The sequence below is a fragment of the Dromaius novaehollandiae genome, chromosome 14 (genome assembly GCF_036370855.1).
Source record: "Dromaius novaehollandiae isolate bDroNov1 chromosome 14, bDroNov1.hap1, whole genome shotgun sequence".
NCBI classification, from domain to species: domain Eukaryota; kingdom Metazoa; phylum Chordata; class Aves; order Casuariiformes; family Dromaiidae; genus Dromaius; species Dromaius novaehollandiae.
The window spans coordinates 3,918,698-3,931,321 of record NC_088111.1 but is presented as its reverse complement, the minus strand read 5'-3'; the positions used below and the strand labels follow the sequence as shown (position 1 = coordinate 3,931,321).

Sequence of the window (12,624 nt, the reverse complement as noted above, 5' to 3'; positions counted from 1 at the left end):
CGTCCCCGCCGCCCGCCGCCGCAGCCACGCGCCCCGCTCGCGGCCCGCCGCCGCCCTCATGGCGGCGCCGCGGGGCACGCCGGGAATCGTAGTCGCGCTCCTCCCCCGCCAGGCCCGTTGCCTCCGGGGCGCGCGGGGGAGCGGGGACAAGGGGGGAGCTGGCGGCCGCGGGGTTTCGCTGCCTCCCGGCAGCCGCGGCCGGGGGTCGGAGCTGTACCGTGCTCCCCTCGCCGCCCCTTCCCCTGCCAAGAGGACTACATGTCCCAGCGGTCCCCGCGCGGCGGCGCCCGGGCGGCGGCGCGGGGCATTGTGGGGGTTGTAGTCCGAGCGTGCGGGCCGCCCCACCCGCGGAGCGGCTCCTCCGCCGCGCCGCGCACTACATTTCCCGTCGGGCGGCGGGGCTGGCCTGGGCCCCCTTGGCGGAGACATTTGCGAGCCGAGTGTCTCCAAGATGGCGGCTTGGGGAAGGAGGCGCGCTGGCCCCGGCAGCACCAACAGCGGCGGCGGCCGGGAGAGGTGAGCCGGGGCCGGGGCGAAGGCCGCGGGGGGAGCCGGGGCTCCCCGGTCGGGGAGGGAGCGGCGGGGGGCCGGGCCGATGCCCCCCGGGGCTCCCCGCGACCCCTGGACAAGGGCAGGGGCGCCCCGCTGAGGGGCGGGCGGCGGCCGCGGCGCCGCTGAGGGGGCCGGAGCGGCGGAGCGGGAGCGGGGCCGGAGCGGCGGCCGGGAAGAGGGAGGCAAAGGGGGAGGTCAGCACGGCCCATGCGGCGGCCGCAGCCCTGCCGGCGCGGGGATGCGGCGCTCGGGGCCGCGATGGAGGAGGGCCAGCCCCGGGGAGGCTCCTTCCGCGGCTATTTTTACCGGGCAGCAGCCAGTCCGCCAGGGTGACCTCCCTCCTTCCCTCCCTCCCTTCTTCCCTCCCTGCTCCCGCGGGCGGCCCCGGCTGCCGAGGGGTTCCCGCGGCGCTGCCCGGAGCCCAGGGTGGCTCGGGCCGCTCAGCTCCGGTCCGCGTGGGGCTCCCCGAGGCGCCTGTCGGGCCGCGGCTCTGCCTTTGCCTCTGCCAGGGCGCAGGAGCAGCTGGGACGCGCCGGAGCTGCCTGCGGAGTGGCTGTGGAAGTTGGGGACACCTAACTTTTAAAGGCAGGAAAAAGAGAGAGAAGGAAAAAAAAAATCCTGTTGAGTTGCTTCAAAACCTCTATGCACAGTTCTCTGTCTGCTTAAAATCTGTAGCTAAATCCTGTATTTCCTTACGCTGGCATTTTCCCTGTTTTGCCCTGGGGCCAACTAATGCAACCAGAAGCTTCTGAAAGCAGCTGCATTTTTATGGAGAACAGAAATTTCCTTTTGTTCTGCTGCTTTACCTAGCGACTCTGATCTCCCTGTTACTTTTTATGGCGGTTTTTGCTTCATTTTGCTCCCTTGCTGTATTTCAAGAGTATCGTTTTTTGATGGTGCTGAGTCTACGCAGCCAAGGAGAGTTGCAAGTAGTGCTTAAATCCTGTTGCCAGTGCGAAATGCAGGAATGCTGTCTGTGTTCAGGGAATTTTGAAGTGATTGAATTGGAAGAGCTGATGGAATTACTGCATCAGTGTAGTTTATATAAACAACTAAGAATACCAGGGAGCTCAGTGGCATAGTGGTAAAACTGTCTGCACCCAGTGCTGGCACCTGCCCCAGAACTAAACACATGAAGAGCTTTCATGTGGCAGACCTTTCCTCCCAATGGGAGTGACGGAAAAACATGAAAAAGTACTTAATAACTTCAGTGAAAATTACCCTACCAGGATGAAAATTCGTGCAGATTTAAAAACGAGTTGTTGCTGTGTAACTTAATCTGGGAACTGTAAAATAATCTAACTGTAATTTAAAGTATTTTTTTGGTTTGATTGTTCTTCATCTTATGATCAAAAATACTTATTCATAAACATGAGTTACCTGCTTCACTGACCTTCAGCATGTATTAGCTTTCCTTTTGCAATGAGAAGTATGTAGCTGTGTGTAAGGACAGACGTGACACAGCAAGACAATAGCTGATCTGTGACTATGATGCACTGTTGACCAGTGCCTCACGATCCCTATCAGAAGATGCTTGTTCTGTTAGGTGTCGTGCCACCGTGAACATAGCCACGTGAACGTAGCACGACGTTGTGCTTTTAATGAGGGTCAGGTGATGTCACTCGGGCAGTACTCACTCCTTGCAATTGCAGAGCTGGAGATGGAGATGACTGGGCCTCTGTCTCTCTCAGTCAGTGTCTAATCTTAAATCATACCTGCCCATCTTGTTTGGCTGCTGGCGATGCAAGTTGTGTAAAAGGCAAGGCTGACAGAGCTGATGTCATCAAATGATGACATACGCTTTTTATATGCGAGTACAGTTTTCTTACACTGAGGAGGATTCTTGTCCAAAGACGTGTTCCTTCAGACTGAATATACTAATCCAGCTTTCTCATAAATGAACTGCTTCAAGGTATTTTTGTATTTGTCAGCCAGCTAGTCTGAAAGGCATCTGTGTTGGGAGGTGGCATCAGGGGACTTGGTAGTGAATAAAATACTGTCTGCTATTAGACTAGACTAGCTTTCATTTAAAGAAAAAAAAAAGGCAACTATGTCTGTGGAGACTGCATCCTGTTGTGGATGACTTTATTGATAAAAGGGATTCTGTAATTGGTTGAAAAGTACTTTTCTGACTAGAAATACTTTGAAATTAATATCTTTACATTTATGTTGGCTGTGAACTCCAGTTTACTCTGCCATGGTGGAATAATAAGGTTAAAAAGAACAGCCCAAAACACTGAAAAGAAACCAATAAATACTTGTTTTTTCTTCCTTCTGGATAGACTCTTTAATGGAGACTGTCTAAAGGCAATTGTTAATCTGTAGACCAAAACAACTTTTTATACAGAACAGACACTGAATTGTATTTGGAGTTCGTGTATAAAATTCAGCACAATGACCGCCAGAATGCAAAACAGAATGCCGCTTGTTCCCTGGGGAGATGTTCTAACAAACTCCAGAAAGACTAGCTTTAATGTCATCACCGCTAGCTTGTATTGGCTTCTCTGCACCCTTAAAGATCTCACACTACCTGTACTGCTCGGATTTCTGGTAGTCTGTTTGCTTAGAGGAATGATTGACCTGTTTCCATTAGCCTGGCTAATCATTAGTTGACTTAAAATTGACACCTCACTTTGCTCACATGGCTGGTGTTTTTCGTTATGGCCTGGTTGTGTTTTCCTTAGTAGATGTTGTCTTCATTTGCCAAGGCTGTTTGAAGATCTTACCTATGTTCTCGAGATCTTTTTCCCAATTGTATGGGAAGGTGCATCTTTTTGTTGGATATCTTGCTTTATTGCATGCTTTTTTCACTTTTTTCCCCTCTACTTTAACGTGTGCATTGGCAGACTTTTGAGAAGGGCCTTCTGAAAGCCACAGGCTTGGTAGTGGTGGCCGATGGCCTGAGACTGGCAGAAAATGGAGAGGTTTGATAGAGAAACAATTGTCCACATATTTTAGCTTGGATCTGTAGCCCTTCCTGTACAGTGTATCATGGAGCTCTCCTGAGCAGAAAAATAGATTCTTGTCGAATGAGACTTTGAGGTGGAGTATTTCCAGTGGAAATTAAAGCCAGACCACAACTCATTTTTCATGTTGAAATTAAATGAAATTTTGAGGAGGATTTATGTGGGGGAGGGAAGCTTAGTCTGTTACAGCGCTTGAATTCATCTTGTCCAGACTTTCTTAACTTACTCAGGCTTAGCTGAGATGCCGATAATGACTCCAGACACTGTGTGCTCTGACCATCTGTAATGTGCCTCTTCTGGAACCATTCACACAACCAGCCTCGAGTCCCTAGTTGTATTGCTAAACCAGATTTTATGTGCGTGTGCTGCATGTGACAGACTTCTGGAGTCACAGGCATTGTCTATCACACTACTGCAAGGCTTTCCTTCCTTTTTCTTTCTTTTTTAAGTACAAATCTAGCAGGTCTGTCTTCATTTATAGATCAGCTGAATGTCTTTTTGGTGCTGTGCGCACTATTGTTGTCCAGGAACATCTTTTTTAAAGACCTACATGTTAAGCAAGGGGTCTAAAAAAAACCCTTTTTTGCTCAAAACTGTACCAGTGCTTGATGCCTCTATGCAGGTTGAGATTGTTTCTAACTGTGATTCTGGGCATTTTGCAGAGTTGAGATAGTTGGAGGACTTGAAATCCTAGCTGAAAGTACCTCTGGCAGATTGAGGAACACCATTAGGCCAAAGACAACACACTCACGAGGCTCAGTCGTTCTCCCCTCCAAGTGGACAGTGGTAGGAAGATGCTGGGATTTACTCCAGCATGTTGTCATATGCCCTGTTTTCAGCAGTCTGTTCCTTTGTTCCTCCCTTTGCCAGTTGGCACCTGGCAAAATTTACAGTCTTTTCACATTGAGTGGCATTGTGCCTCTTATTGTCCCTCCTCAGAGGGGTATTTCTTTCTTCATCCATAAATATTGTCCAGCTGAAACTTATATTTAACCAGGCAGGCTGGTGTTTTCAAGAGGCAGCTAGAAGACTCCCTCCAAGTTGGAGGCAGAGAAACGGAGCTGCGTTGAGGCTTGTAACGAGGGAAACTGCTGAAGTTTCCATTGTTCAGCCAGCTGCAGTATCCTTCTCCTGGTGCTCGCTGATATTCCCATGTTAGGAAGATATTCCAAATGTAACTTGAAACTTGCCCTATGGCTAGGACAGACCCTTCTGTCCCTCCTGCTGGTAGTAGCTCTGTTAACAGCTGATTCCTTATTTCTAGTCTTGACATTACCAAAATTCGACATTAGTGATTTTTAAAAGAATTTTGTCTTGATTTTTAGATATGCGTATATAAAAATAGTTGAGTACTGCCACATTTCACCACGTGTGTGTGCAGCTGGCACCAGGAATGAGGCGTTCAAAAAGTTCTCAAGAATGGGACGCATGGAGCTGCGGTAGAGTAAACGATTTGGCTGGAAGCTCCAGAGCTGTTCCTGCAGAACAGTTGTACAACTTTTTTGTGGGTGTTTTTGGGGGGAGGAGGCGGGGGAATTAACATAGCCCTCTTTTTGTGGCAGCAGGGGGTGGGTCTTGGGAGATCATTTGACTGAATAGTGTTAATGCCTGCTTTTTGTATGTTCTGGTCTGTCTAGTAAATAGCACGCTGGACTTCTGAACATGTGGCAGTATTTTATGACGTCTGGAACTAGATTATCTCTGTCATGGGTTATTTACTGTGCTTTTAAGTGAAATGGAGTTTATGTAAAATTAGCGGTACTTCACAACTGGTGGATGCCAGCTTGGAATTGATTTGCATAGTTCTGCCTTTTTATTTGTCATTGCTGGGAAGGGTGGCGGGGGGGACAAGTTCCAAAAGGCAAACTCCACAGCCTCCAGGGCTAGAGCAAATCCAGTTGCTTTGATTGGGTTTGTTCATGTGCAACTGTTGTTCAATTGAAAGGCTGTGTCAGGAGAGACTGTGCCTGTGGGTTTTCATAGTCAAAGTCCTCAATCCTACCCTGCATCCTGAGATGGTCTGAAACCTTCTGAAGCCTGTTTTCAGTCTGTGCATCTCGACTGCATCTCCTTCTGTGTCTTCTTAAAACAACTCTGCTTTTGGATTCCCTTCCTCCAGAAGCAGCCGCTTCTTGCGTGGAAATAATACGTGATAAACTCCACTTCCTCTGTTACAAAGCAGAGGCTTTCTCTCGTGTCGGGGCTGCTAGCGTTACTGGCTCTTCATGTGTCCTATTGTTTGAGCAGCTAATTTTTCATTCCTGGTCCTTTGTTTTTGGGACTGTCTATTCTGCCAGCTGCAACTTGAGCACTGTGACAGCAATTTAGTCCCTTAATAAGGGACTTAGTTTGAAGAAACAGCGCAGTTTGGGGGCCAGGCTCTGTCAGGGAAGAAGCTTTTGTGCAATTAGTTCACAGTGATTTTTAAATGGAAAATATTTTAAGTTATGCTTGTTCTGGCTCGGAAGGATTGTGCTTCAGTTTCATTTTTATGAGGCCCCAGAGCCTGGCAGTGCCCAAGACTCCAGGAGAGATGGACAGTAGCGTCTGTGGCCAACGTCTGGAGTCATCCCATGTAATGTAGTTACCTCACTTAAGTTTCTAGACTGAGACGCCCAGCTGCCCAAGGCTCTTCTGCAGGCAGGGAGAAAGGGGTTTGTTCCCTCCTTATTTTCCCACTGACTGTAGAGAGGTCCTAGGGTGACTAGGCTGTCATGCTGTTTCTAAGCCTCAGTTGAGTTCTTGGTTATGTAAGCTGAATTTCGTTTATAATTCTCTGTTTTGCAGACCCACACTGCATGGCCCTAGGTGTTACAGAAAACTAAACGCTGTTGAATTCTTCTCTCGACCTGAAAAATACTACTTTAAAGGAAATAATAATTTTAACTGGAGAGTCATGTTAAGCTGGAAGCTTGACCCAGTGCTAAAATTGCCTTTCAGCAATAGTTTTTCACTGAAGTCATTATGGCTTAGTAAGTGGTTTCACGTAGTTATTGGTGGTGTTTTACAGAGCTACCTTAAGTCTCAGCATGTCTTCCGAAATGAAACTGGAATTCTTGGTTTTGGCTGAGGCTGCATTTGGTCTGGTCAAGAAAAAAATCCCTGGCAGAAACCGTTACCAGCTATCTCCTTAACATACTAGTGCAACATCTGATTAACTAATTCCGGGTGTAACAGTTGTGTTAAAAATACAGTACTGTGTTAAATTTTTATGCAAGTGCTGTCCTTTCAAATTTTTCTTTAAATATTTGCCAATTCACTGCTGAACACCAGAGCCCATCACATCCTGTGCTGAAGGGGTTAATCGTGTAGAGGATGCATCCTTCGGTTGGAAAGGTTGCCTTAAAAATCGAGGTGAAGAGTCTTGCTCCATTTTCCTAATGATGTTTGACAAGATGATGGCCTCAAACCAGCCCCTGGCATACGCAGCGTTCAGGTGGATTTTTATTTCCCCTTCTACTGGTGAACAGGCCGAAGGGAAGTGTACTGCAGAGAACCCGATGACTAGCTTGTAAGTGGAGTTTTCCTTGTAGGTTTGTATAAATACCACCCAGACTTTTATAGAAACTGCTTATTATTCTGCTTTGAGAGAGATTGGTGCATCTTAGTTCCTGCTGTTTGATATGTTTGCCGCTATTCACAAAAGCAGCTACTTCTGGCACCGACTTGTAATTTAACAATATTCTTGATTACAGATGGCCACTGCACGATACCCTTTACAGCGTGAACGAAGCTGCACATTAAGGGTAATGTCTGGTAACACAGCAGCTCATGAATGTGTATTTTCTCTCCCTTATTTTCCAGTGCATGCACACGAGTACCATTGTACTAGTGGAGCATAAAGTGCTGGTTTCATTCTCCATTTTAGCAGTCTCTTGCCTCCCAGTATGAGGAGGGTCTAAATGCTGTTGGGATGAGGTTGTTTTGTCTGCTGCGCTTAGGTCAAATATGTGTGCAGTTTGTTCTCCTTCTGCTAGAGGAATCTGCCAGATATTTTTATCCTTGGGAAGCCACGTGTTTAGTTTTTGCTCTGGTTAAGCACAAGTATGTCAGTAACAGTTATTTCTTCTGTTTAGAAGGGGGTATTTTGCTGCGTGCTAATGGATAGTTTTTACCCTTTTTCAGTGCAGGTAAACAGTCCTAATCCTTTTTTCTAGCTGTAACTAGCTGCGACAGCCTGCTTTATAAAACAAGGTGGTGCTTGCTGTGGATGCAGGGGGTGGAGGGAAGCTGGAAACTGATGTGATTTTAGGTAGCTGAAAGCTGGTACTCAAATGGGGGGTGTTCAGGTCTGTTGTGAATTGCCTGTCAGCAGGGAGCCTGCTCCAGGGTAAAGCAAACATCTTTCTTCCTTGCCAAAACCTGTTTTGGTTAAAAGCTTTCTTTCTTGCTGCCCCCTGTTTCTGCAGAGGGGCTGAACTGTTCTGCAACAAGTCCTGAGTGTTCTGCTGCCTTTCTCATCTTCACTTCCAGCAGTGTTTCTCTGCCATCCTCGTAGGTTGGGTTTAACAGGGAAGCCTAAACAGCAAGCTGCATAGAGGGCAGAGGTGGTTATTGTGGAGAGAGAGCAAATGCGTTTGAAGGTGCTTTCTCTCAAAGGCCCAATGCAACTTGCCCTCTCAGCGAATGAGCTCTTAGTCTTATTTTTTATAAAAACCCCTCGAGTCTCTGTGGTTCATTCATTTATCCAGTGTGGTCAGCGAGGTGTGATATTTACAGCACCTCTAGAGCAGCTACTTGGGTGTGAGTGTGAGGAACCATTTTGGGAGAACTGAACTGAAAACAAGATCCTGTTTTCTCAAAATGTTCTTAGTTCCTCCAAGCTAGGAAAATTCAACAAAAGGTAAGTTGCTTCATTGTAGGATGACTGCTCTTACATAAAAAGCATAATTAGCTGATGTGAAATGAATCTGGATTTGTAAAAGCTGCTTGTTGCTAAACAGAGGCTGAGTGACCTTGAGGGGCTGCCCTGACTTCAGTCATTTTTTCCTTCATGCTCTTAAAACTGGGTTGATGGAAAGTCTGTCCTTAGACTCTGTCGTTTTAATCCTGTGTTTCCTGTTAACAGGGTCACCTTGTCCTCCACGGACTGTTACATCGTGCACGAGATCTACAACGGAGAGAATGCTCAGGACCAGTTTGAGTATGAGCTGGAGCAGGCCCTGGAAGCCCAGTACAAATACATCGTGATAGAGCCCACGCGCATCGGCGACGAGACGGCCCGCTGGATCACTGTTGGGAACTGCCTGCACAAGACGGCCGTGTTAGCGGGCACCACCTGTCTCTTCACCCCTTTGGCGCTTCCAGTAGATTATTCCCACTACATCTCGCTGCCTGCTGGTGTGCTGAGCATGGCTTGCTGCACCCTTTATGGTATCTCCTGGCAGTTTGATCCTTGCTGCAAGTACCAAGTAGAGTACGATGCCTATAAACTTTCCCGCCTGCCCCTGCATACGCTCACCTCCTCCACGCCGGTGGTGCTGGTGAGGAAGGACGACCTGCACAGAAAGAGACTGCATAACACGATAGCACTCGCTGCCCTGGTGTACTGTGTAAAGAAGATCTATGAACTCTACGCTGTATGACTTCAGCGGGGAAGAGAGAAACCCACAAAGACAAGTGTATTAAGACTCCCACAGTAACGTTTTGTTTTTCCTCTTTGAGAAGCAGTGGAGACTGGGAAGGAGTTGGTTTAATAGAGCTGTTATTTTTAAAATAACACATCACAGGTGCACCAAGGTTTTTCAGTTCTTCATTACACTTAAAATGTGGATGTGCGGTGACTTGCGAGAGCTGTATGTTGGGCCATGGGAGTCTAATCCAGCAGTGGAAAGTCAGTGAAAGAAAGCAAGCTATATAAAGAAAGGGGGGGGAGGGGCGAGAGCTTTTTTTTTTTTTCTTTTTTGGAAACATTTAAGTATATTGTTTAATTGTATTACACAGAACCAGCCAGAAGTTATCATTGACCATTAAAGGATGAGAATTTCAAATACTTTTGCATTTTCTTTACTGTTAACATAGTTCCTTTTTATAGTGTGTTGCCAGGGGACGGAGGTGCTGCTCTTTGCTATGAGGACCTGAGTGGTTATGGTTATATACTCGCACACACACGCACACAGACCTGCCGCTCCTCTTGTCCACTGCACATGGCACCAGTGCCCACGCTGCTTCACAGCTGTCTATTGAAGGGATAGCTGCAGAGCAGTGCTCTTCCTCTCACTTGACTAGATGTGTTTTTGGAAGAGGGAATACTAGTTATCCCACTGTTTGTATCTTCCAGTAATTTCTTCAGCATTGATCCTTGGGGCTAAAGGTGTCCAAATCCTGTGCTGTCCTGCCACCTCCAACTGTTACTTCTCTGCACAATGGAAATAAGACTGTATGTTTCCAGCTACAGTCAAACACGTTCTGCTTAGTCACTGTACAAGTGCTCTGCCGAGATGTGCTGTGCCACGTGCAGCGAGGACTCGGAGGCCAGAGTCCAGCTTGCCTTTGTGTTTCGTTACTGGAGCTGGCGTGTGGACAGCTGTGCCCTGACTCTGCAATTCCACGGTCTTGCTTGGAAAGCTAGAGCTCCTGCTACTGCTGCAGGAGGCATCCGAGTGTCTGCATGACTGTATCTTGTAGCTGTGTTATAATCTGAAACTTTAGAATTCAGTCTTATGCAGGAATTCATCTTTTAGCTCAAAATTGTCAAAATCTTGCTCTTTGAAGAGAAACTGTTTACTGTTTTGCAAGATCCTCCAGTTACTTCTTGAAGATTGCTCTCTAATCTCCTTATACCAGATGGAAAACAGGCATGGTGTGCAGTTAGAAGGGCAGCTGGCACAGCTTCAAGTGTCTGATCGGAATACAAGAGCAAAAGCCTGTAATACAAACTGCCTGCGTACAGGTGTACTGCTTGCTTAAATGGTAGTGGCAATCTGACCTCCCCAGCTGAAGCACTGACCTTGGAGGGAGTCTCTTGAGGTCAGCAACCAAGTTCAGTTCTATCTTTATCTTTTCAAATTGCAAAAGCAGGCAGTAAGAGCTCCCCCTCACATCCTGATTGCAGCAGGGTTTGCTGGCTGAAGGCTGCAACTTGTGTTTTTTCTCTGCTGATGCAGCTTTTACATTAGCAGCACGTACATCCCAGTTGCGTGCGAATTGGGCAAATGGCGTTTGCTAGGAACTCTGAACAAGTGCTTTCAGCACCTTTACATACGCTTCTGCTTCGGAGCCGGCACGTGGGCTGGAGGGAGCTCCCGTGGCACCAAGGCTTTGTGAGGTGGCAATGGCCTGTTTAAAGGCCTTGCCTTTTTGCTGGTACAGTGGCTAAGTTACCTCCCTCCAAGGTTAAAAGAAGCCAGGATCCAGAGCGGCTCTATTTATAGCAATGATGTACAGTTGCCTTGGCAGAGTGGAGGGGAAGAAATGCAGCCACTCCATCCTTCTGCAGCCAGCCCGAGGCTTTGGGAGAGGGAGCTTTTCAAGCCCTGATGCTGCTCATTTCTAGCATCATATCTTCTGGATAAATTTAAACTAGGGGCAGATCTGCCTTAGCTAATGTCTGTTGTATTGCTGCAGAAGACCTTAGAATATTCTTGTCTTAGCTGCACAGGAGTCATTCTGCTGTGCCTTTTTCTTTTTTTCTTTTTAATCAATGCAGAACTGTTAGGACTAATAGCTCCTTTTCTTCACCAAACCTCTGTGGTCCTGGCATTTAGTTGTGTTAAGTTTTCCATTGCCCAGAACAGTCAGTATGACATGAAGGACTTTGCCATAGCTGGCTGCCTGAGAGCCTGGCTTACATCAAGGGCTCTGGAGGTTTAAAAAAAAAAAAAAAAAAAAAAAAAAAAAAAGGCATGAGCTGCTCTGGGCACTTACTGCAGGAGGAGAGATGAACAGGCAACTTAGCTGTCACAAAAGGTAGGTCTGCTTAAAAGCACAACTTTCACTCCATTCTGAGGCAGAGAGGAGGTGGGGAGGGTGTTTTCTAAGAAACATTAGCGAGCGACAACCTAGCTAACGTGCTTGGTAACATCCTGGCTATTGAGAAGTCGGTGCTGTAATGCTGCAAACATGACATGGGAGAATGAGGGGGAGAGAAGTCTTAGCGGCTGCATGTTTCACAGCATCACGTGGGATGGCTGCCGAATGCCAGGCTTCGGCGTCATTTACTGCCTTCCCGCTGGTGGTGGTTGGGTTAAAGTGGCTTGGGGCAAGCTGCCTTTGCCGGAGCCCCGTGCACCTCACTGCCCATCCGCCCCGGGGGGGAGGCGCTCGGGGATGCAGCGGCACGCTTGACACGGAGAGGGGACTTTACTTTCAAAGAGGAGCGTGCGTAACCTCAGCTTCTCTGGCTTGGAGCAGTAGTTCAAACAGTAACTCCCCTACGTGTGATTTTTCCTCAGGCCTGGTGTATTACACCCCTCGGCACCCTGGATGGGAATTCCAGAAGTGCCAAGTGGCCACCTGGTCCTTCCTGAGCAGCCGTGATTTGAAACGTCGGAAGATGGAGCAGTTGGCCGAGGCTGGCAGGAAGTACTGTACTTCACCAAAAAAACCCCAAGGACTGGGCATGTGAAAGGAAAAGCAGAGCTAACAAATGCAGAAGCTCTTCTTGAGGAGAGAAGGTAATGCCTTGTATTCCTATCTTAACAGGAGAAAAGATCCCAGCCTTTAGCACATGCATCTGAAAGCTTCAACTATCTCTAATTTCAACTCTAGGCCTTTCTATAACAAAACTACCACCTCAGCCATAGTAATAATGGTAGCGCATATCTCATCAGAGCAGAACTAGGATCGTTAAGCATGTCCTGGCACTCATTTGGGCTGAGATTCCTAGAGATTAGAGATTCTGCAGCGGTCAGGAAAAGGCTTTTTGAGGGAGAAAATGCTTATAACCCTGCACATCTACAACAGACTTTCTTTTGTGTGATTAATCTTGTGTGCAGATTCACACTGTCTACTGTAAACTAGCAGATCATATAAAGGGGGCTGGGATGAAGTGTGTTGTTCTGCAATTATTGCTGGTAGAAAGCACCTTGCAGGAATGTTTTAAAAAAAAAAAAAAAAAAAACCCTCCTGCTTTCCCTTTCTCTCACATTAACTGCTGTAAGGGGTT

At 47.5% G+C, this 12,624-nt stretch overlaps 1 protein-coding gene across 2 annotated transcripts; it reads left to right on the top strand.

Moving 5' to 3' along the window:
• The first annotated feature begins 365 nt into the window (after window positions 1-365).
• Window positions 366-9,510, top strand: TMEM11 (transmembrane protein 11). Of its 2 annotated transcripts, none has more exons than XM_026095276.2 (2): window positions 366-516; window positions 8,587-9,510. In XM_026095276.2, the coding sequence occupies exons 1-2, from the start codon at window positions 452-454 to the stop codon at window positions 9,101-9,103; spliced, it is 582 nt and encodes a 193-aa protein (XP_025951061.1). In that variant the 5' UTR covers window positions 366-451; the 3' UTR covers window positions 9,104-9,510. The 2 variants fall into 2 exon arrangements, with proteins under 2 accessions (XP_025951061.1, XP_064376188.1); XM_064520118.1 differs by lacking the exon at window positions 366-516 and adding an exon at window positions 6,708-7,029.
• Window positions 9,511-12,624: the final 3,114 nt, after the last annotated feature.

Coding starts and splice junctions, on each gene's coding strand:
- TMEM11 (XM_064520118.1), top strand. CDS start 6,899: ATGATGTTTGACAAGATGATGGCCTCAAACCAGCCCCTGGCATACGCA. Junction 7,030..8,586: donor GAGAACCCGATGACTAGCTT/GTAAGTGGAGTT, acceptor TCCTGTTAACAG/GGTCACCTTGTCCTCCACGG.